The sequence below is a fragment of the Poeciliopsis prolifica genome, unplaced genomic scaffold, assembly GCF_027474105.1.
Source record: "Poeciliopsis prolifica strain line A6 unplaced genomic scaffold, Auburn_PproV2 SCAFFOLD004, whole genome shotgun sequence".
Lineage (NCBI taxonomy): Eukaryota > Metazoa > Chordata > Actinopteri > Cyprinodontiformes > Poeciliidae > Poeciliopsis > Poeciliopsis prolifica.
In genome coordinates, this window is record NW_026562379.1 from 2471630 (window position 1) to 2492692 (window position 21063).

The 21063-nt window shown below is 41.3% G+C and overlaps 3 protein-coding genes across 5 annotated transcripts; 1 reads left to right on the forward strand and 2 right to left on the reverse strand.

Annotated features, from left to right (window-relative positions):
• Window positions 1-92: 92 nt before the first annotated feature.
• Window positions 93-6145, reverse strand: vtna (vitronectin a). 2 transcript variants are annotated; one of them, XM_055028822.1, is made up of 8 exons: window positions 5992-6145; window positions 3869-3988; window positions 3346-3756; window positions 3124-3263; window positions 2884-3040; window positions 2626-2778; window positions 1576-2067; window positions 93-637 (listed from the first exon to the last, which is right to left on the reverse strand). In XM_055028822.1, exons 1-8 carry the CDS (start codon window positions 6128-6130, stop codon window positions 516-518), a joined length of 1734 nt encoding a protein of 577 aa, XP_054884797.1. In that variant the 5' UTR covers window positions 6131-6145; the 3' UTR covers window positions 93-515. The 2 variants fall into 2 exon arrangements, with proteins under 2 accessions (XP_054884797.1, XP_054884798.1); XM_055028823.1 differs by lacking the exon at window positions 3869-3988 and having other exon boundaries at window positions 5992-6127.
• Window positions 6146-7832: 1687 nt separating this feature from the next.
• On the forward strand, window positions 7833-12569 carry sarm1 (sterile alpha and TIR motif containing 1). Its single transcript, XM_055028821.1, has 8 exons — window positions 7833-8907; window positions 9511-10129; window positions 10211-10423; window positions 10765-10856; window positions 10942-11268; window positions 11353-11542; window positions 11785-11906; window positions 12018-12569. Exons 1-8 carry the CDS (start codon window positions 8297-8299, stop codon window positions 12124-12126), a joined length of 2283 nt encoding a protein of 760 aa, XP_054884796.1. The 5' UTR covers window positions 7833-8296; the 3' UTR covers window positions 12127-12569.
• A 1070-nt stretch (window positions 12570-13639) lies between these two features.
• Window positions 13640-19685, reverse strand: slc46a1 (solute carrier family 46 member 1). Of its 2 annotated transcripts, XM_055028824.1 has the most exons (6): window positions 19165-19682; window positions 17784-18175; window positions 16651-17132; window positions 15617-15700; window positions 15313-15469; window positions 13640-15023 (listed from the first exon to the last, which is right to left on the reverse strand). In XM_055028824.1, exons 1-6 carry the CDS (start codon window positions 19483-19485, stop codon window positions 14972-14974), a joined length of 1488 nt encoding a protein of 495 aa, XP_054884799.1. In that variant the 5' UTR covers window positions 19486-19682; the 3' UTR covers window positions 13640-14971. The 2 variants fall into 2 exon arrangements, with proteins under 2 accessions (XP_054884799.1, XP_054884800.1); XM_055028825.1 differs by lacking the exon at window positions 15313-15469 and having other exon boundaries at window positions 19165-19685.
• Between the last annotated feature and the right edge of the window lie 1378 nt (window positions 19686-21063).

The window sequence follows — 21063 nt, forward strand, 5'->3', positions numbered from 1 at the left end:
AGAGAAAGCTGAGCTTGTAAACATGTTTTCACATCCACAGCCTTCAGGTCAACATTCCCTCAAACAGAAAAACACCCAGCATGAAGCGCTGCTGTTTGGCAGGAACATCTCTTAAGTTTATTGTGTTTTATTCTCGCCACAAAGTCAAAGTTACAGATAGGAAACACAAAATAAAAGAAGATTTAGGAGTTAGTGGTTGTTTTAAGCCAGGCTGTAGTGTTAGGTCCTTTCTGTCTTTTACGGTCTGAACTGAGTCTGTTCTGTGTTTGATCAAGTGGATCAGCTGACGCTGTAAACACACAAGCGAGCCACTCAGAAAATCAGCCGTCTGAACTTTGACTGTTTGGACTTTCTCTGAATGCTGCCGTTTGCTTATTTTCATGAGTTGCGTTGCCGATGTTTTGTGAACTTTTCACAACCGGCGCAGGCGGTTTTTGTGACAACGACTCGTTGGTGACACATTACTTTAAACTCACATGACACACACAAATAAAAACTGGCAAGAAAACGTTTAGCTACTTCTTCTCTGCTCCAGATGGGTCTGGACAGCCGAGCCAGTACTTGGCGATGGATCTGGGGTACGGAGGCACAGCAGGGTCAACTCTTTTGGTCCTGAGGTCAACTCTGTAGTATTTATCTGGAAAACAAAAGCAAGCCAGTCTTATGTCAAACTGGAAACTCTCAAACTATTTCACTGCTTCAGGGAGCTTCATCCTTGATAGTAGATATTTTAAAGATGTGCCGCAGGACTTTATTATTTTGTTGAGTTATGTCACATAAAAAAGTAAGAGAAAAGCCTTGTGATTAGAGGCACATGGAAAGTATCACACAGCAAGCGATCATAAACAGGAACTGCCATGATTTAAGCCATTTCCGTTTTTGTCATGAGGACAAGTAAAGAGCATGTGAAACTGGTTACCATAATACGTCTCCCAGACAGAGTTGGATGGATAATAAAATTAATTTCTAACTAAATCTGCAGTAAAACTCAGACTTTCCATCTGTTAAAATGTGCAAAATCTTTGAGTGCTTTTAATGTTACGAGTTTCTGATGCAAACTGGGTTGGCTTAAATAAGGAGTTGATCGTAAACGTGACTGATTTCAAATATTTTTAAAATAAATAACCTGTTTAGCCTTTACTTTTGTAGCAGGAAGGTATTTCAGTTTAGACAGGATGGAAACAACTGGTTTAACTTTTGTTAAATATGTTTTGTTCTCAGACCACAATCATTTCTTTTATTGTATAGTAATGTTAAAAAAAACATATGCGATTGGATCCCATCTCCCATGATGCTTTGAGACATGGCTCATAGGCAGCTTAAGACGAGATGAGGTCTTTGATTTGCTTTTTCATCATTGTGATGCTAAGTGGTACTGCTTATCATTTTCTTTAACTTCAAAATGATGTGGTGGTTTTTGTCGATCGGCAGCATAAAGCTGACCACGTAAAATTGTCATGTTTGGTTTTAGTGTGAGGTTGAATACATTCTCATACAATATAATTTGAACATCTGAATTATGAACATAATACGTAAATTTACTATGAGTTTAAATGATTACATATTACTATTTACCTGCTTTAAAGAAGTACACACTCTGGATGGGTATTTCTCCCTGGAGGAATCGATCGTTCCTGGTGTTGTAGTTGCCTCTGTTGTTCTGGTTGTAACGGTCCCAGTCCCTGTCCCACCTTCTGTTCTGGTCCCAGTCTTGATTCCATCGTCTGTCCAGGTCCCGGTCCCGATCCTGCCGCCTGTCCCAGTCCCAGCCCAGCCTCTCCTCCATCTCCATCCTCCTCTCTGCCAATCTCAGACCCATTTCCATGCCCCTCTCAGCAAACCCCTGGCCCATGCTCATGCCCTGCTCGGCCATGGTTCCCCAGGTAGGAGACCGGTTCTGCCGCCTACGACCTCTCTGCCATCCATTCTGCTGGTACTGCTGGTTGGGATGGGACGATGACCTCAGAGGAGCGACGTAGATCCTGCCGGCCATGGCGCCATCCACTGGAGACTTGAGGCCTTTCCAGTCTTTGTTGATGAAGTGATGCTTGTCGTGATGCTGAGGCACTGCAGACGTTCAGAGTCATCAGCAAGCAGATATGCTTCTTCCTCTCATAGAGTACACAGAACCTTGAAACATTATTCCCACCATTTGAACTTTCCCACGTTTTTTTTTCTTGTTTTTTACTACGGCAATTCTTTTAAAACACAGAGTAGCACATAATTGTCAAGTGTAAAGGAAAGAAAATTTTCCCTTTTAAAAATAAAAATCTGAAAAGTGAAACAAGGGCCTTCAGGCCAATACTTTGTCGAACATCTTTATCTGCAATTACGACTAGAACTGTTTTTAGGGTGTATCTCCAGTAACTTTGTGCATGTAAACAGGAACATGCTTCCCAGTCTCCTTTGCAAAGTTGCTCAAGATTAGACAGATTGGATGAAGAGCATCTGAAAATGTTTTTTTTTTTTTTAAATCTATCATCAGATTGTCAACTAGATCTCTTACTTCACAATCATGAAAGTACGTTAAGTCGGAGTCACATTGGCACAATATGTCAGTTTGTGGTTGTGAGGTGACAAAGCGTAAAAAAGTTTATGCTGTTTCAATCCTCTTAATAAACTTACAGTCAGGGAAAAGTTCGGTGAAGAATTGCTCATAGTTGCTGCGGTACAGATCTGTGTAGCGCCTGAACAGCGTGGACGGAGACCTCTCAGACATGGCGGCGCACTCCTCATGGGAGGGTTGGTGCAAAAACTCGTACACATAGTACTGGTCGCCTGGATGGAACCACAGAATGAAAACGGCCACGCATCTAGGAAGCTTCTAATCACCTTCAAAACAGAAGAAAATACCAGAGACACAACAATAAGTTCTGGAAGTACCTTTGAAGAAATAAACTTTCTCTTTTCCATGGTGGCTGTGAGCAGGAAGGGCGAACGCTGCATCCACATGGTCAGGAATCTTGTCAAAGCCGACGCTGATGTCCCGTGGATAATCGTCCTCCAAGACGCCGTCATCAAACCTCCAGTACTTGTTTCCCTGATGAAAGTTTTAGTCAGAACAAACATTAGAAACCAGAGGACGATGAGAGTTGCCAGTTGATGCCTCAGAGTTGCCGTCACCTTAAAGATGTAGGTCTTCCCCTGGCAATTGACGCGAGTGAATGCAGCGTCGATCGGCCCGCTGATTCCCCACACATCTTTTATCAGCTTTGGGTAACCGGGAAGAACCGACTTCTGGTCCATCTCAAAGAAATACTCCCCTGGGAAGCAGAAAGCTCACAATCACAACCAAACCAGAGGAATAATGATTCGATGAATGTTGTTGGAGTTGAGACAAAGCACCTCTGAAGGCATAGATGGAGCCATTTTTAAGCTGCGTGAAGGAATCAAATGGCCTCCCACTGCAGACCACAGCATCTGGGTCAGGAGCTGCTGTGGTGACGCTAACAGTGGTGGTGGTCACTGTGGTGGCCAGTGTGGTTTTGGGAGCAGCGGTAGTGGCTGAAGGAGCCTGAGGAGCTCCAGTCGTGGCAGCGAGATCACTTTCGGGAGTCACTCTTTGATTCACCAGCCGTGGAGGTTTTGTCATTTTCAGACTGGTCTCTGGATGTTGATGCAGTCTTTGGTTGAAGTCTGAGACAGGAGGCCCGGTGGATGCAACATCAGCGGGACCTTTTGGGGTTGGCGTGGTGCTTCCAAACAAATCACCATCATCATCATCGTCCTCTGCGAACACAAACGTGTCGCCACGAGCTGAGGAGACACGAGTAATGGTAACAGCAGTGCTTATGTGGGGATTTTGAGCAGAGACGGTATTAAATATGCAGGTTATGGTTTGGAGCGAATGGGCGGAGAGGGTTCTTACTCGTCATGCCACAGATGGCCTCATAGTCAGAGCAGCAGCTTTTGTAATACTTGCACATGGAGTCACACTGGCACTTCCTCTGAGCCTGAAAGCCGTTTTCACATTGGTCCAGACAAGAGTCTTTGGATGAAACGACGCACTTCGTTCAGTTTGTCTCCCTGAGCTGATTCTGGTTGTTAGTGACTCTCCCAGACAAATTAATTTCCTCTGGTTCTTGATTAAATTTTATTTGATTGTAGTTCCCATGGGACTTTGATAGAACATCACAAGGAAAAAATCAGGTTTTCCCAATTATACCGACATGATTAGTTAGATCCTCCTTTGTTGATTAATTACTCGAGAAAGGGTCAGTTCTTGGAACAATCAAAGTACAGAATTGTTGGACTGCATTCAGGCAGCATTGTGAGACACTGTGCAGCATTGTGAGACACTGTGCAGCTATTTGATTTATTTTAGTCAAACTATTATTCATGGCAAAAACTTTTCGGGCAAATTATTGGCTTTCTGGATGCCAGGCACTAACTTTAGTGTTTTTTGATGGTTAAAGTGATGGATTAACAATAAATAAGTGAATCATTGTTAAGTGGAACAAAAAGGATTTGTTGTTTTGCTAAGTGTTTTTTGCGTTTGTTTTCAGTTTTCTTTACTCTGGTTTCACTGAATAAAATCCAGTGCAAGCAGTTGCCTTCAGAAGTTTAAGTTTGTATGGCTCTAATGGCCTTTGATGATGGTGACCGAACAAAAAATTGGTTAAAGAGATGGGGAAGACATTCAGCAAACGCCTAAGATCAGGAATCGAAAGCTGTGTCAAGGACTTTTCCCGATAAACTCTTATTGCACAACACGTTACTCCAATTGGTGTGTGATTTAACAACTACTTCTTTTTGAAGGTCTTAGATATTATTGAGCAAACAGCAGAGAAATAAAGATGTGAAGAAGTTTAAAGTTTATAAAATATGCTCTAGACTTGTGAACGTCTGTTCAATCGATCGCCTGAAAATAAATTGAGTGCAGCACAGCGGTGAAGCTACAGAGCCAATAAAGAATCTTTATCTGAAGTAACAGGAGCAGCAATGAGAGCAATTCTCCAAATGATCAACTTGTGTCCTGAATTGAATGTAAAACGGCGTGATGGAAAGCTAATACTGTGAATTCCATAACTGAATTCCAAACATGGTGGTGGCAGCATCATGCTGTGTAAGGATGCTTGTATGTGTGATGGATGTGATGGTATTTCATCTTTAAACAGAGCAACAGCAGCCATAGTAACTAGATCAGCCAGAGCATCAACACGGTGGTAAAGACCGAAACATGTTCAAGTGTTAGAATGGATCAGTGAAAGTCCAGACGGAGAATCTGTGGCAGGACTTGAAAACGAAAGTCTACAGAAGCTCTTCATCCGGTCCGACCAAGTTAGTGTTTTAAAAAGAAGAACTTCAGTCTATGAACATGCAAAACTGGTAGCAAACCCACAGATCCTTGCAGGTGCAACAGCGCCAGGTGGTTCTACCGAATACATACTCTGCATGGTTCAGAAATGCAAATGCAAGCCACACTTTTCAATTTTTTATTTTTTTTTATCTTTGAAACATTCTGAAAAACAAATTTCCTTCACAGCTTCTTTTACAACTATGTGCTGCTTTAAGTTGGTGTGTTTCATAAAAAATTAATTTTTACTATTTTAAAGTGAAAAATGTGAAAACGTTAAGTCATGTATACGAGCTGCTGAGTTATTTTACTGCAGTTTTAGTTTTTCAGATAAATCGCTAACTAATGCAAGATCAATGTGAGATGATTACTTGTTATTTTACCTCTTTAATAAAAGGTCGGTTTCTCTTTCTAAGCTGATGCCTTTGGCTCTTTAAATAACCGACAAATTATTCCCCATTGAAACATTTATTAGTTTACCTTCAGAGTTCTGCCATGTCTACATTTAAAAAACGGGCTTCTGACCAGATCAAAGTTAATTAATTAGTCCATCAAATTCAGAATAAACAGAATAATTTCAAAAATGTTTTCCATTTGACCCTGAAAAGGACAAATCTTACATGCTAAACAGGGTAAAAAGAAGTCGTTTCTGAAATAGAAAATACTTTTTGCTTAATTTTTATTGCATCACTCACCAGTGAAGATCTCCTCAGCGAAGGCCTTGGCGCTCAGAGAGAGCAGGAGGATTAAACACAACTTCATGCTGTCTCTGTTCTGCCAGCAGGCAGACTGAGGAGGTAATGATAAACCATGTGCTCCGGTTATTGGAAACATGTGTCAGTCACCCCGCTTCCCTCTGTTTACTTTAACTTCGTTTGTTCACAAGCAGCCGAGCCTGGACGGAAAAAGACAGGAATCAATAAAGAACAAAATGCTGGATCCGTCTGACCCTCTGCTCAGGAACCATTTCATCTGGTTTTGGTTAAAACCAGTGTTATATATTTTATGAACTCGATGGTATTGGGCATTATGTTTAAGTTATGTTTCTTATGTGGGACCTCTGATATGCGTCAGGACAAGTGGACAGCTCTGTCTTACAAACTGTTCAGAAAACAGAGCGCATAGATGGTTTTAGAGAGAAACGGACACAAATCAGACACGTCCTACAGAAAATGATGAGCAAGAAGAGGTAGAAAAAAAACAACCTTCAAAAAGCAATTTTGCCTCTGGGCCTTTCTCCCAGGCAGACAGCAACAATAATCCAAATCCACTAAAAGGAGTACTGTTCCTGAGTAAGATGAATAAATCTGATCTTATTAGAAATATTTTTTTTCCTCTCTGCTGCCTGGTGGGAAGTCCGAAGACACATTTGTGACATGATATCAAGTCGTTTTGAATCTGTGGCCCTTCAAGAAATGCAATACATTTACAACCAGAAGTAAAAGCAGCAAATACAGTCAGTCCACGAGAAACAATCTTTGCGTAAATTCAGCTGTTCATTTGTAGATCTCAGAGGTTTGTTATGGAACATTAGTTTACTTTTTGGATATAGAGTGTAAAAGCAGGCAATTAAACCCAATCAGTGGACATGTTGTTTGTCTGACATATTTTACTGTAGATCATGAGTTTGTGATTGGAGGATAGTGGAGTTTGTCATTTAAGGCTCCCTGGGGAACTAATTAAGGTTTTTTTGCACCTCTTTGTTTAAACAGAAAATTTCAATCAATAGAGCTGTCAAGAACGACAAAATGCAAAACCAAACAACTTTGTTATTAATACAGAGTAAATATGTTAGCTTTTCTCAGTCTACTGTATCTGAAATTTAACGCCTGTCTGAGCACAATAGGATGGTTGTAGAAGGGAAAACAAACAAACAAACAAACAAACAAAAAAGGTCCTAGCATTCAGTCAGAAAACTGAAAGCAATGTGGTTGAAACAAGGATTTTCACAATAGAAATAGAGAACAAGTTCCTCAAATACAGGAAACGTAGCTTTGGACTAAACTGTATCAAACGGGGGAAAGAAAGTGATCTACATTAAGCATTTTTCAAATTTAAATGCCAGAAAATATTACAAAGACAAACTGTTATTGACTGAATAGCTGGATTTTGATGGTATTATTTAATAATTTGTATATCCGGATTATGCAGTTGGAATAAAAGTTATACAAGCAAATCTCTGATCGAGATGAATTCACATGCAAATATAGGCACTTTCTATACTCTCCCTATTCCTTTAAACAATGTGCAGAAGGTTTGGGGATAATTATTATTCATTTATAGTTATTTATACCCTATATATATCATTTTATTATATGAAAGATAATTTTAAATAAGTCTCTACAAATAACAAAGTACCCTTTAAAATAATAATAATAATAAAAATTATTCCCAGATGTTTTGCTGTAATCGTTAATTTAAGTTACTCACTACTTTAAGTTACATTTAACTGAATTTATTCCTGTTTTCTTGAGTTTGGATGTTTTTCCCCATTTCTCCAGCAGGGGGCCCGAAGTGTTCACAGCAGAGACTCCGTTCGCTGTGCGCATGCTCTGATCGGCTGTTGTTGCAGGTGGAGGGGAGGAGGATGGAGACCCAGCGGCTGAGTGTTTATTTTCCCCCCCAACCTCTCGCTGGAGTGACGGCCTACACTCAATTGAATGACGCGATAAGTGTTGGGTTTCTCTAAAGAAGCGTTTCCTGTTGATCATTTCGCTCCATTAGTCTTTTATAAAAGACTGGTTGCCGTGGAAACGAGGACTATGACAGCTACAATCATCCTTTGTCTCCACTGAATGAGGAAACGCTCAACATCTCTTTCTTCGTCAGGAAAGAAAGAGCCTTTTCTTCCTGGAAATTCATGTGTTTTTTTGTGGTTCAATGAGCTTCAGTTTTTAATCGTTTGAAGAAAAGACAAAGCTTTACTGATGGAGGACAGAGCTGCAGACTAAACATCCGCGGAGTTCAGGATCAGCTTAAGAAAACAGCAGAGTGCAGGTGATGCGACGTGCTGAAAGCTGCCGGGTGTTATTTATTTGTTCTGGGTTTTGGCTTCAACGTGACGCTCTGTGGCAGCAGCATCAGCCTGAACCGGAGGCCTGTAGAAACGGCTGCAGGCCAGGAAACTCCCTCCGTCTCTGTCAGTCGATGCTCTTGTCTCTGACGCTCTTCCTGTTGAGGCTCCATCGACGGCTCTCCTCCATGTTCAGCTCAGACAGACTCACTGTGCCGGACTATGTCAGCCGGCTGCAGAGGGGGAGGAGCGGCTCCGGCTGCGAGCCCAAGCCGGTCTCCCCGGGTCTCAGCGCAGACGTGCAGGCCGCCCTGAAGGACTCCCTCCCCGCCCTGCGCGAAGCCATCAGGAGCCTCAAGGCCGCCAAGGAGAACTCTGATTCAGACGAGACCCGCAGGGCCGTGGCGGAGATTTATCAGCTGGTGGAGGAGGCCTGGGTGCTGCCCACAGTGGGGCGTCAGGTGGCCGAGGAGATCTGCAACAGGATCCGGCTGGACGGAGGCCTGGAGCTGCTGCTTCAGCTGCAGCAGACGTCCGCGGTGGAGATCATCTATGAGTCTGCGAAGCTGCTGGAGCAGATTCTGATCTCAGAGAACAGGTAGGGACTCTGAGAGACTGAAAGGAAGTTTAACTCAACAGGTTTTTGATGCTGTTAGTTGATAATACAGGCAATAAAGGGTTGAGATTCTGCTGACTGGGTTTTGATATGTTTATTTTGTTTTACCTAAAGTCAAACTTTTCAGTGTTTATCTAAATGTTGTATTTTTCCAGGCATTGATTTGGTTTGTAACCTTAGTTCGTAACTATTGAATGGGTTAAGGTCTATGTTGTGTCTTAACCATTCTAGAGTCTTAATGTAGTCTGCTTTATTTATTTAAATCCAGGTTTTAATTTGTGGTTGGGGTCATTGTCCTATTGTAGCATCCAGGCACGTCCCCGTTTCAAACATTAATCTGTGGTTTCAGGTATCCTCCCTTCTTTAGTATATCACATTTTATAACGTTTAGTTTGAAAACTTCACCTTTTTTAATGTTTGCCAGCTGCAACCACAAGCTGTAGACATTTACACGTGTGTTTCTGCAGTGTCCAGTTCATTTCCACTATATGTTTGGGTAAGGAAGCATGGCTTTCAATTAGATCTGCCAACCAGTTAGCACCTCCTCTGTTGTTATTGATCTTTCTCTTATCCCTCTCTTGACAGGGACTATGTAGCACGCATTGGTCTTGGGGTCATCCTTAATCTGACTAAACAGCAGGACGATGCCCAGCTGGCTCGCAGCGTCTCTGGCATCCTGGAGCACATGTTCAAACACACAGAGGAAACGTCCGTCCAGCTCATCTCCAACGGTGCCCTGGACGCCCTCCTCTTCTGGTGCCGGGGCACGGACCCCACCGTGCTGCGCCACTGTGCCGTGGCGTTGGCCAACTGCGCAATGTACGGGGGCCACCGCTGTCAGCGTTGGATGATTGAGAAGCAGGCGGCAGAGTGGCTTTTCCCTCTGGCGTTTTCCAAAGAGGACGAGCTCATCCGCTTCCACGCCTGCCTGGCGGTGACGGTGTTGGCTGCGAACAGGGAGATCGAGGAAGAGGTGGTGAGGTCTGGTACGCTGGAGCTGGTGGAGCCTTTCATCGCCTCTTTGGATCCTGATGACTTCGCCCGCTGCTTATTGGACAGTGCAGACTGCATGCAGGGAAAGACGGCATCTGACCTTCAGCACCTATTGCCATTACTAGATGGCGCAAGAGTGGAGGGGAAGTGTATTGCAGCCTTTTATCTCTGTGTCGAGACCAGCATCAAGTCCCGGCAGCGCAACACTAAGGTACAATCACTCCAGCTGACATAATTCTCAAATAATTATGTCAGCTTTTCTTTTTTACATACTTATTTTCTCCTTTTTAAGATATTTCAAGAGATCGGTGCAGTGCAGAGCCTTAAAAGAATCGTCATGTACTCCAGTAATGGGACGGCCTCCAGTCTCGCCAAGAGGGCTCTGAGTATGATGGGAGAAGAAGTCCCAAAGCGAATCTTGTCTTGTGTGCCCAACTGGAAGACCTGCGAGGTGCAGACATGGCTGCAGCAGGTTGGCTTCAGTGCCTTCAGTGACCGCTTTCAGGTAGGTCTAAGAAAAACCAACAAGGACCTCAGAGCAATACAGTTTCCTCCAAAAGATAGTGACTAAATCTCAAATTCACAGGCTCTGGTCGTTCTATGTAACAAACACAATAATAGAAAAGTTTTTGTCAACAAAAATGGCAAACAGTGCATTCTTTTCCGTGCATTTCAGGAGTATGAAATCCTTTGTGTTAGTATGTCACTCAAAAACGCAAGGGAATACATGGAAGTCTGTCACTGAGGGGTGACGTAATAAGAAAATGTTTAGTATGTATATGTTTGTAAAGACATTAAAATCACCTTGAGATTGTAAGTGCCTCTTTGTCCTGATGTATCTCATAGGAGCTTCAGGTGGATGGAGATCTCTTACTGAACATCACAGATGAAGATCTAAGCTCTGACCTCAACATGGCTGCAGGTCTCACCCGCAAGAGGCAAGAAGATCAGACCAGTTTGCAACACAAACCTGATGTAAAATGTCACATGTCTGCAAGAAACAAATGTTTGGTCTTCACCCAGGTTTCTAAGAGACTTGCGTGTGCTGAAGACCTACGCCGACTACTCCACATGTGACCCTAACAACATGGCTGACTGGTTGGCTGCCGTGGATCCTCGTTTTAGACAGTACACCTATGGCCTGGTCCAATCAGGCGTGGACCGCAACAACATGGAGAAGTTGACTGACCAGCAGCTGCAGCATGACTGCCATATTGGTAACGGAGTCCACCGAGCCAAGATACTTTCCGCCATCAGCAGGCCGTTAAAGCCATGCCACACAGACGCCCAGCCTCCAGGCCCTGACGTGTTCATCAGCTACCGTCGGACCACTGGCTCCCAACTGGCCAGGTAAGCCCCAATAGGGCTTTACCTGAAATGTTCTCCAGAATTATTGAAAAATTAAGCAATTTGTTTCTTTTTCTCATCTTCCAGCCTTCTGAAGGTGCACCTGCAGGTTAGAGGTTACAGTGTTTTTATAGATGTGGAGAAGCTGGAAGCGGGTAAATTTGAAGACAAACTAATCCAGAGCGTACAGAGGGCACGCAACTTCATCCTGGTCCTTTCTGCCAACGCGCTTGACAAGTGCATGGGCGACACCGCCATGAAGGACTGGGTGCATAAGGTCAGGAGGAACATACAGTTAAATTTCTCATTAGTGTAGATATGTTTGAGTGTGATGAGATGTGCTTTTTTTGTTGTTACAAATAAGGAAAAAAAGACAATGCAAAATGCAAAGTGTGTTGTTTTTGTTACTTGGTATGTTGCTGTGAGGCACAATTGTCACTTTGATATTTGAAGACAATTCCACTCCTTCATGCATTCACACATTAAAACTTAATATTTAAAGTGACATTTATTTTGCAGGAAATAGCCACGGCCCTGAGTGGTAAAAAGAACATTGTCCCCGTCACAGATAACTTCATGTGGCCTGACCCCATGTCACTGCCAGAGGATATGAGAGCAATCCTCAACTTCAATGGCATTAAGTGAGTTTTACTACACTTCCACTCACATAGCCTTACTTTACCACTTCAAACTACTCACTCCAGGTTTTCTGTATGAATGAACCAGTTTGCTTGTGTTGCCTCTTGTCACAGATGGTCTCATGAATATCAAGAAGCTTCAATTGAGAAAATCATTCGCTTTCTCAAAGGACGCCACGACACAACCGACGCCCCGGACAAATCCAAAAGTCAGAAGAAGTAATGAGCCAATCCAAACACGAGTGCAGGACTGTTTGTGATGCCATCTTCCTATCGAACATTGAACATCCTATTGAACATCCTTCCCTGCTCTGCCCGACAGCATGTGAAGTATTTGTTTAGCCCGCTGACACAAATCAGTGAACAGGTCCTTAATCCTTAAACAATAAGACTTAAAAAGGGAACTCCAGATTGTGTGTAATTAAGCCGTTAATGTCATTCCTCACTAACTGCTGTATTGGTGTAATCACATTCAGTATATGCCTTCTATATCTCAGGAAAATAAGCGATAGACCAGCTGTCACTGGCATCCAGCAACATCATCATCAATAGCAATTTCTGAAGGCTCCCCCAACCCTTCAGTATCAGTCAAGGTTATTGTATATGCACTTATTCTTTCTGTATCATGTATATGATATAATAAATAAATCCAGGTCTCTAAAACGACTCCGCTGTTTTAGCTTTCTGTTCATTAAAAAATAAATTCTTTGTTTTTACAGAAGCAACTTCAAGTGTTTGATCTAAATACAGGCATTACTTCTCCAATGAAACAATATTAAACCTTTAAATAAGCGGTAAATACATGTGGTATTAAGCACAACAATAGGCAGCTGTTAAATTTAATATTGCGAAACTGTAAACCCTCTGCAATTCAGCATTGGTAAATTTTACAGCCTGAATTAACCTGCTCACATAGAGGGGAGAGGTGTTTTTCAAGACGATTCAGTCAGGATGTTTTTATTGAATAACTTATGTAATTCCTCTAAAATACACAGACCAGTCAATCAGAGTTTATAGGCTAAGTGTGTTGCTCCATGAATAGAAGTTTCTAATCTACTGTAGCATTTTAATTAGCACTATTTATATGCACTTGTGGGATTCACAATTAAAATTGATCTTGTTTTCTGATCTTGTAGTAACATTAACCTCTAGTGCCCCCTTTCTAAAAACAGGTGAATGAAATTACAATTTCTGGCATTTTTGTCAAATAAATTTAGATGAAAATTTTTATGTTTTTACCCAAACAAAACACATTTTTCATTCGTTTTGTATACATCCCACATAAGAAGAAAAACGACAACTTTAGAAGAAGGAAAAACAAAACCAGAGTGGGTCTAAACAAGGAAGATAAATTGTTCCCAGAAAAAAAATCCTCTTAAAAAGCATCAAAAGCTTCACACTTCCCTTCAGGTGTTCGACCGGGAGAGGATGTGGTTACCTGTGTGACTTCATCGTTTCTTCAGAATGAACACCAGGTACTCTGGGCCAACTCTGAAATAATGTTTACCTTTTAAATGACATCAACATACTTGAATTTGTGGCCAGGAGTATTTAGACCATACATTTTTCATGTTAACTGTGATATGACCAGCGATCACATCACCGATGATATGATCAGTTCTTATCTGAGTTCTTACTCAGGAAAGAACTTTACCTGAGTTCTTGACGCCCCACATTTTTTCAATATACTACTGTATGTTTCCAAATAAAAACAAACAATTTTTGGTTTTCCAGACTTTTTAAAATTTTTAATTACTTTTCTGTATGATAGAAAAAACCCATCCACTCAACCAGTTGAATTCATGAAACACACTAAAACTTCCAACCGTAGACTTTGACGAAATCACCCAGAAATAGCAGAAATGTGAAGATTATTTCTGAGCAAATAAATGATTCAAAGTTAAATTTATTTTCATCAGAGTTTATTTTTTATCCGAAATCAAAATCTGGTGTAGCACTGTTATAGCATGAAAACACAAGAAACAGTAAATGTACTTGTATAGCTCTTGATCTCGTCCAGAAGAATCCAAAGTGCTTCATGTAATATATTCAGGTATTCACACATTCACATGTTGATGGTACTAAGCTACAATATGGCCCAGCAGACTGACGGAGGGTTCTCTGACCACAACTATCAGGCAAGGCAGGTGAAGTGTCGAACCAGTAACAGGGGTTTGAACCAGCAACCCATATGTTACACGACAGACTACTACCTCCTGAACCACCGTCAAACAAAATTTAGTTTTGGAGTTTTCCACCTTATTTTGATAGGTTACTAATATCAGCATTAAAACATTACCAACATAATACTCAAGCTTACTGTTGTTCATTGGCTTAGAAAAGTCAAACTTCAAATTCAAAACAATCATATGAATACATTGTTCTTTTTTCTTCACAGTTTTTGGCAAAATGCTTTTTAGTGTGACAAAACGTCACATGTTAAAACTCAACAAGGATTCAAGTAAAAAAATAATTTGCTTACAGCACATCAAAAGAGTTTCTTCATTTACAACTAATGTAAATTCAGTTAAAAATATACTTTACTTATCTCACAATGGACAAAATAAAATTGAATTAAATATTACATATTAATTGTTTTTTCTTTTGCACAATTTCCAGAACTTTTTCTAAAAAGACAGATTTAACTGGAACAGACAAAGCTGCCTCCGTTTTTGATATATAATCAGAAATCAAAGGTGATTTCAACGTGGCTATTATTGAACAATACTGTGATTCCGTAGTTAACTATTGTAGTTAATAAATTCACATGGAGATCTGTACAAAAACATTTCGAGTCAACATATAAAATATTAATGGGCCTGGATTAAATGATGCGAGACATTTGTGTCCTCGTCTGAAGCTCGACTGACTCACAAATCGAGGGAGGTTAGCCCACATGGTTGTTTCTTCACTTTTTGGTCTCGACGTTTTAGTCACTCTGGAGAGGAGAATCCCTTTGCAGAATAGCAGCCTTCATGTTTGTTAGGATCCCAGTTTCCAACAGCACCACAGACAAGATGAGTACTGAATCTCCACAAATGGATCGCGTCAGAACCGGCTCTTAGGACTCAGGATGTAGAGTCCCTGTGTGCCCTCTGCTGGTCCAAACACTGTAGAGCTCTACAGAGACAGACACATATGTCGATTTTTGACTTGAAACAGTTGGTAACCAACAAAAACCATTGAAATGCAGAAACAGTACCAGGTTCCTATTCACCCTCTATACCAAAATGCAATTCAGTATGAAGGCATGGATGGATAACAAAGGTGTAATGTAGAAAAAGATGGATAGATTGTTGGATGGATCTTGGAAAACTGGGTGGATGATGCTCAAATCGTTGGATGTAGGAATAATGTGAAAACAGATGACTGCAGACCAGGAACCCTGCAGTGAAAACAGACAACTCACCCAATTATTGCAGTAGGAATGAGGAGGATGATGGCAGCAAGCAGGAATGAGAAACCCTTCATGAAATGCAGAGTGGCTGGATAGATGGAGTTAAAGAGGCTGCTGCCCACAAGGAAACACAAGCTCTCCACACAGGCAACGCAGGCGAACAAGGCCCCTGAGAGACAGAAAACACACACACACACACGCACACGCACACACACACACACACACACGCACGCACACACACACACATACCAATGTGAAGCACCTGAATGCTGGCTAAACTAAAACACCACATTCAGAGGACCAGAAGCTCGCTGACCTTGTTCTGATGGGTCAACCAACTTGGAGAGCTTTGACCTGAGGACGGGAGTGGAAGCCATGAAGAGGAAACACAGGCCGTAACCTGGGCAGAAAAACCAAATGCAAGACAATCTTCAGCTTCAGGCGAGTTTCATCTCGTTACTTCTGGTAATGTTGGTGATTGTGGCCAAGAACAGTTTGAGAGAATAGAAATAGTTTGGTTTTTATTGAGTTTTGCAGGGATTATTAAAGGAATATGAGTCATTTTCAAAAAATTGGCCAAGAACTAAGAGCAACAAAGTCAAGAAATATCCTGAAAATATGAGCATGTCAGCACCTGCCTCCATAACCAGAGGTGCTAAGCTGATTTTTATCAGACATCTTGAAAGCCATGAAACGTTTAAGACCTGAAGAGAAACGTACCAGTATGAAAATTTGCCTTAATATCAATATCTGATATTAATATTGCTGTTACGATCGATAACCATTGATTACTGATATTCCGTATGTTTCTCTATTCTTTCGACACTAAGAGAAAATGACCACACCGATCGCTGACACTGTTTTTAGTTACTAATTACTAGTTATTGACTCCTGCAGCTGATACTGATGATAATGCAGATGTATTGTTAAAACTCACTTCTTGTTTCTCTTTTCTTACATAACATCAAGGACATAAGAAAGTAAAACATGACCCGTCACAAAAGGAAAACACCACATGCAATATTAATAAACAAAGCAGTAAATAAATAAAAAATAAACATGTAGTTAAAAAAAAGACAGATAAACTGCATAAGCCAACATAGAACAAAAATAAATACACAGAGTGAGATAGCGGTGTATAAAACTATGAACATTTTGATTCCACGATCGGCCACCAATATGGATTACAGTTCTTCAATATAAGGAACCTCTGAATTCCTGTAGTCAGACGACGAATCGAGGAGACGAGTCGGAAAAACTGTTTTCCTTTTTTGCTAATTTAAATCCTCTAAAATTAACTCAGTGTCACATATTTTGAGAAACTGCTTCCGACTTTCTGAAGCGTCTCACCTGTGAACATAAGCTGGGTGGTATCCGCCACAGAGAAGACCACCAGCCCAATGATGTTGGACGCCAGGCCCACCAGAGCCACCCAGGAGTCCTGTAGGCAGCGCTGCATGACCTTCAACCCCAGCAGGCTGCTCAGGTAGGCCAGGTCCTGAGCGGCCGAGCCGTAGCCAATCAGAGCCGAGTCCCAGCACAGAGGGGAGCTCAGCTCGTACAGCACGTACAGCTCTCTGGTGCCGAAGTGAACGGCCACCACTAGGAAGAAGCAGAGCGTGTAGAGCCACAGCTTGACCCTGTGAAGCAGCGCTCCGCCGCCTTCGCCGCTGATGCCTCCTGTGGAGTAGAGGCGCCAGACGGCTTTATAGTGGCGAGCAGAGAGGAGCCTGGCGCTCGGGTCCGGACGGACGGACTCTCGGATGAACAGGTAGGCGTAGAGAGCTGAGGCCAGGTTGGTGGCCAGGACCAGCCAGAACGGGTTGATGTAACTGGAAAAAAACACATACATAAAACATTGTTCATAGAGATGGTATGTTTTTTTTGGGGTTTCACAGTAGAAGTGCACACAGCAAACATTTTTCTCACCAGATTTCTGCTAATGGGTGGCAGAAAACTGGTGGCTAAGCATTTCACTGAGGATCATTTGTTCTTGTGGTTCTCAACACACACAGAAGATAATAATGAATATGTGGTATTATGCTATTTAATTAAAGAATATATTAGGGCTGGACGATATGATTGAAAAACGCATCACAATAAAAGCATATCACATCAGTTAATGGCGATAATTTTGCTTCAAATATCAGAAATACTGCCAAACGTTGGATGTGACCTTCCTTGTTTTATCTTGAGATGTTGAATCTGGGAAATTTGAGTAGCATAGAAAACGATCCATTTTCACATTTCATGCTCCTTTCAACTGTTTACCAAAAACGAAAGTAGGCACACAAGGTCACTTCCCGTTCCTATTGTTTTTACTTAATATATAGTCATTTGTTAGATCTTGAGATTAGTTGCGTTTTCTGAGGAAAATATGACAACAACCACAAATTAGTGAATACGAACTCATAATAATCTGGTATTTTCTTGGGGGTGCAGTGACTTTTCCAGTAGGGAACATTGTAACCGTTGTTTCTCACCCTTGTGCCCGCCGCCACTGGCCTCCTATGATGCTGGCCAACATCCCTGAAATGCCTAGACAAGCTTCCAGAATCGCCACCCTGAAGGTCCGGGACCTCCTGTCGCTGATGTCCGCCACGTAGGCAAAGCAGCCGGCCAGAATGGCGTTGAAATCCCCCGAGAGGCCACTGAGCAGCCGGCCCACCAGAAAGTAGACCACCGGCAGCTTGAGGTACATCACCACGAGGTAGACCACGGCCTGCAGCGCCAGGCCGAAGTTGGGGAGGACGAGGACGGTTCTGCGACCTGCCACATCGCTCCAAGAGCCCAGGAGAGGGACAACCACGAGCCCGACAGAAAACCCCCCGAGGCTGATGTACAGGTTCCAGTGAGCCGTCAGAGTTTGAACTTCCTGAAGAAAAACAACAGAAACAAATAGATGAACAGGATGAAAGCTTCCTGCTTTTTAGTGCAACTTGATTTCTTAATTGTATCTAATTGAATGCTAAAATATTCTGTTTCCTGAGTAAAATGGATGAACCTTTCCCTTTTTGAGCATCCTCAGCAAATTCCTCTCAGTTGCATCATGTGATGCTGTTCCTATTTTCTGAACAGCTTTTGCAGCTTTAACTCTTTAATTACACATCAGTAATAAACTGATATTCACAAATACTGACCTATATATTGACCTTTTCTTTTCATCCATTTATGAAGAAATAACTCCTGCATGCTGAATTTTATTGTTAGTGAAGAGATCATGCCACTTAATAGAAGTAACCATTTAAAAAATAATAATTTATATAACTTATTTGATGCATGATTTTTGTGAAATCTTATAATTCTATATTTAGAAAACATTTACAATGTTAATAATAACAACATATTTAAATTTTATTAGAATACATTAGCTGTGATTAGAATAATTAAATAGGTTTTATAAGAAACAAAGCATTTGACTTACAAAATCATTTTTGAGGGGTTTACAATCATACTGATGATCATGACAATGATCATTATTATAGTCACAATGTCACATTATTGAACATTATTATATTCACAATGTCACAATTTATTGCATAAACGCTAATACTAATTATAATACATTAGTTATAAATTAATAATGTAATAAAACAGAATATAATTTTTTCTACACATTTACAATAGTTATATTTTAAATATAGTCTTTAATTCAGTTTAAAATAATATATATTATCTTTTTTTTAAATAAATAATTATTTATTTATTGTGCCACCTATTTAGATATAAACACACCAGATTTGTGTGTTTGATCAGGTTTTGTATTATTGCTCATTTGAACCTAAAGGGTTGTTTTGCTTTCTCTTTCATACCCAGCGATGTGTGAACCCACAGACCCCAAAGCAACACATTTCAACTCGTGACCTTTTGCAGCGGGTCGGGGTCCACTGAGCTGTTGCTGCACTCGGACCTCCTGGAGCCATTGTAGCCGAGGTCCTCACTCAGTCGGTCCCACAGGTACTGCGTGGTCAGAGGGGCCTGAAGTGCCAGCGAGAACATGGAGAGGAAGAGCACCGGCTCCACGGACACCGGGACGGGGCAGCGGCACGACGGCGGCGCCGAGCTGCTGGCGGCCGGTGAGCCCGCTTCGTCTTTGCGGTCCTCAGAGTCGGACAGCTGGTCGTCCGTTGACGAGGCGCTGAGGAGGTCTTCGGGTAGGATCGCTGCCGTGTCCGGCTCGTCCATGTCGAACGCACTGCGTGGAAGTTATATGCTATAAAAAACACTTTTTACAGAGGCAAAAAGAATAAAGTCATTGCGGCCGCATAGCTAGCATAAGGAGCTAAAGCTCAGTGTTCTGGAGCTAAAGTTGCATTTTATTCAAAGTGGGGAGTTAGCTCCCTCTAGTGTAGGAACACTGGCACTACATCATTAAAAAGCACGAATTGAAAGGAAAATACAGTAACACACATTTAGAGTAAAAAATAAATAACATAAAAAAAATCCAAAAAGGGCTTCTGTAGCATTATGGTGGTGTAGACAAGGAACTGGTACAAGTTGGTGATGGATGAAGCCAAATACAGGGCAATGCTTAACAAAAACAAAAACAAACAAACAACAGCAACAACAACAACAAAAATGGTTAGAGGCTATGAAAGACTTCAAGTAAGATAAACCTAAATATATAGTTAGAGCTATGTGGCAAATTTGAAAACTGATGTTCCATCCATCAAGTCCTTCCAGGCAGACTGATCTTAAACTATTTTACCCCCCCAAAAAAACCAACAGAAAAAATACAATGGGTAAAATTCTCAGGCTCCAGACGTGGAAACATGGTAAAGTTGCAGCTGTAAAAGGTGGGTCTTTGAAGTAACTGTGTAGACCAAGAAGGAAAGACATCTGAATGGGATAAATAAAAATGCACCCCACACTTAAAAAAAAGAAAGAAAATCATGAGTCCTGTTTCATAACTTTGGCCTTATTTGTGTGGGTTTAATCATATTAAATCACAATTAAGCTCGTGACAAAATGTAGTTATTTTTTAAGATTTAAATGAACACTAGGGGTTTCTTTTATGTTTGTGAAAACAGAAGTTCAGTGTTTGTATGTCTCTGTGTGTGTTCAATGAAACACTTTTGTCTACTTTTTTTTAACAGTGCAGTTTTTAAGTGAACTATCACTTTCATCTTCAGATAATAGTGATAGTCACATCTAATCACATCTAATTAAGGTATCTAAAAATAACAACCAGCTCTTTCTGTAGCCTATAATTGAAAGGCGGATGATCTGGTTACTCAACATTTCAGCTGCACTTAGACGTTTATCTGGAATGGGATCTTTGCTCCTCCACTGTTCTTTTTCTGTTCACAAAAATTACTACTGGTCCCCGACACTGGATGGTGATGGTGGAGTATTAAATAATTGTTTTTTTTACATTTTTATTGCTTTCACAAAAATGTCTTCACAGATTATGTGCACTGACATGTACCGTAACTTCCAGACTAAAAGTTGGAGTTTTTTTTATAGTTTGGCCGGACTTATACTCCGGAGCGACTTATGTGTGTAGATAAACACATCATTATATCATATTACATGTTATTTTCACACTAAACCGCAAGAGGGCGCCCAGGCCTGTGTTATTCTACCTTCGGAGTTAGCAGAGTTGTTTAAAAGCGACATTGAGGACGAAGATTTCATTCGATTTAGTGATTTGGAGAGACACGGATGGTTTGGTAAACTTGTTAGTATGTTATTCATGCTATAGTTATCTGAATAACTCTTAATATGTTATGCTAACATACCAGGCACATTCTCAGCTCGTTG

Excerpts from the sequence above, each read along its gene's own strand:
- sarm1 (XM_055028821.1), top strand. The coding sequence starts at position 8,297 with ATGCGACGTGCTGAAAGCTGCCGGGTGTTATTTATTTGTTCTGGGTTT. Across the intron at positions 10,424-10,764 it reads CCTTCAGTGACCGCTTTCAG|GAGCTTCAGGTGGATGGAGA; the intron begins GTAGGTCTAAGA and ends TGTATCTCATAG. Across the intron at positions 11,543-11,784 it reads TGAAGGACTGGGTGCATAAG|GAAATAGCCACGGCCCTGAG; the intron begins GTCAGGAGGAAC and ends TTTATTTTGCAG.
- slc46a1 (XM_055028824.1), bottom strand. The coding sequence starts at position 19,485 with ATGGACGAGCCGGACACGGCAGCGATCCTACCCGAAGACCTCCTCAGC. Across the intron at positions 15,701-16,650 it reads CACCCAGCTTATGTTCACAG|GTTACGGCCTGTGTTTCCTC; the intron begins GTGAGACGCTTC and ends TTTTCTGCCCAG. Across the intron at positions 15,470-15,616 it reads GGTTGACCCATCAGAACAAG|GGGCCTTGTTCGCCTGCGTT; the intron begins GTCAGCGAGCTT and ends TCTGTCTCTCAG.
- vtna (XM_055028822.1), bottom strand. The coding sequence starts at position 6,130 with ATGTTTCCAATAACCGGAGCACATGGTTTATCATTACCTCCTCAGTCT. Across the intron at positions 3,989-5,991 it reads CGCTGAGGAGATCTTCACTG|ACTCTTGTCTGGACCAATGT; the intron begins GTGAGTGATGCA and ends TTTCATCCAAAG. Across the intron at positions 3,041-3,123 it reads GGAAGACCTACATCTTTAAG|GGAAACAAGTACTGGAGGTT; the intron begins GTGACGGCAACT and ends AACTTTCATCAG.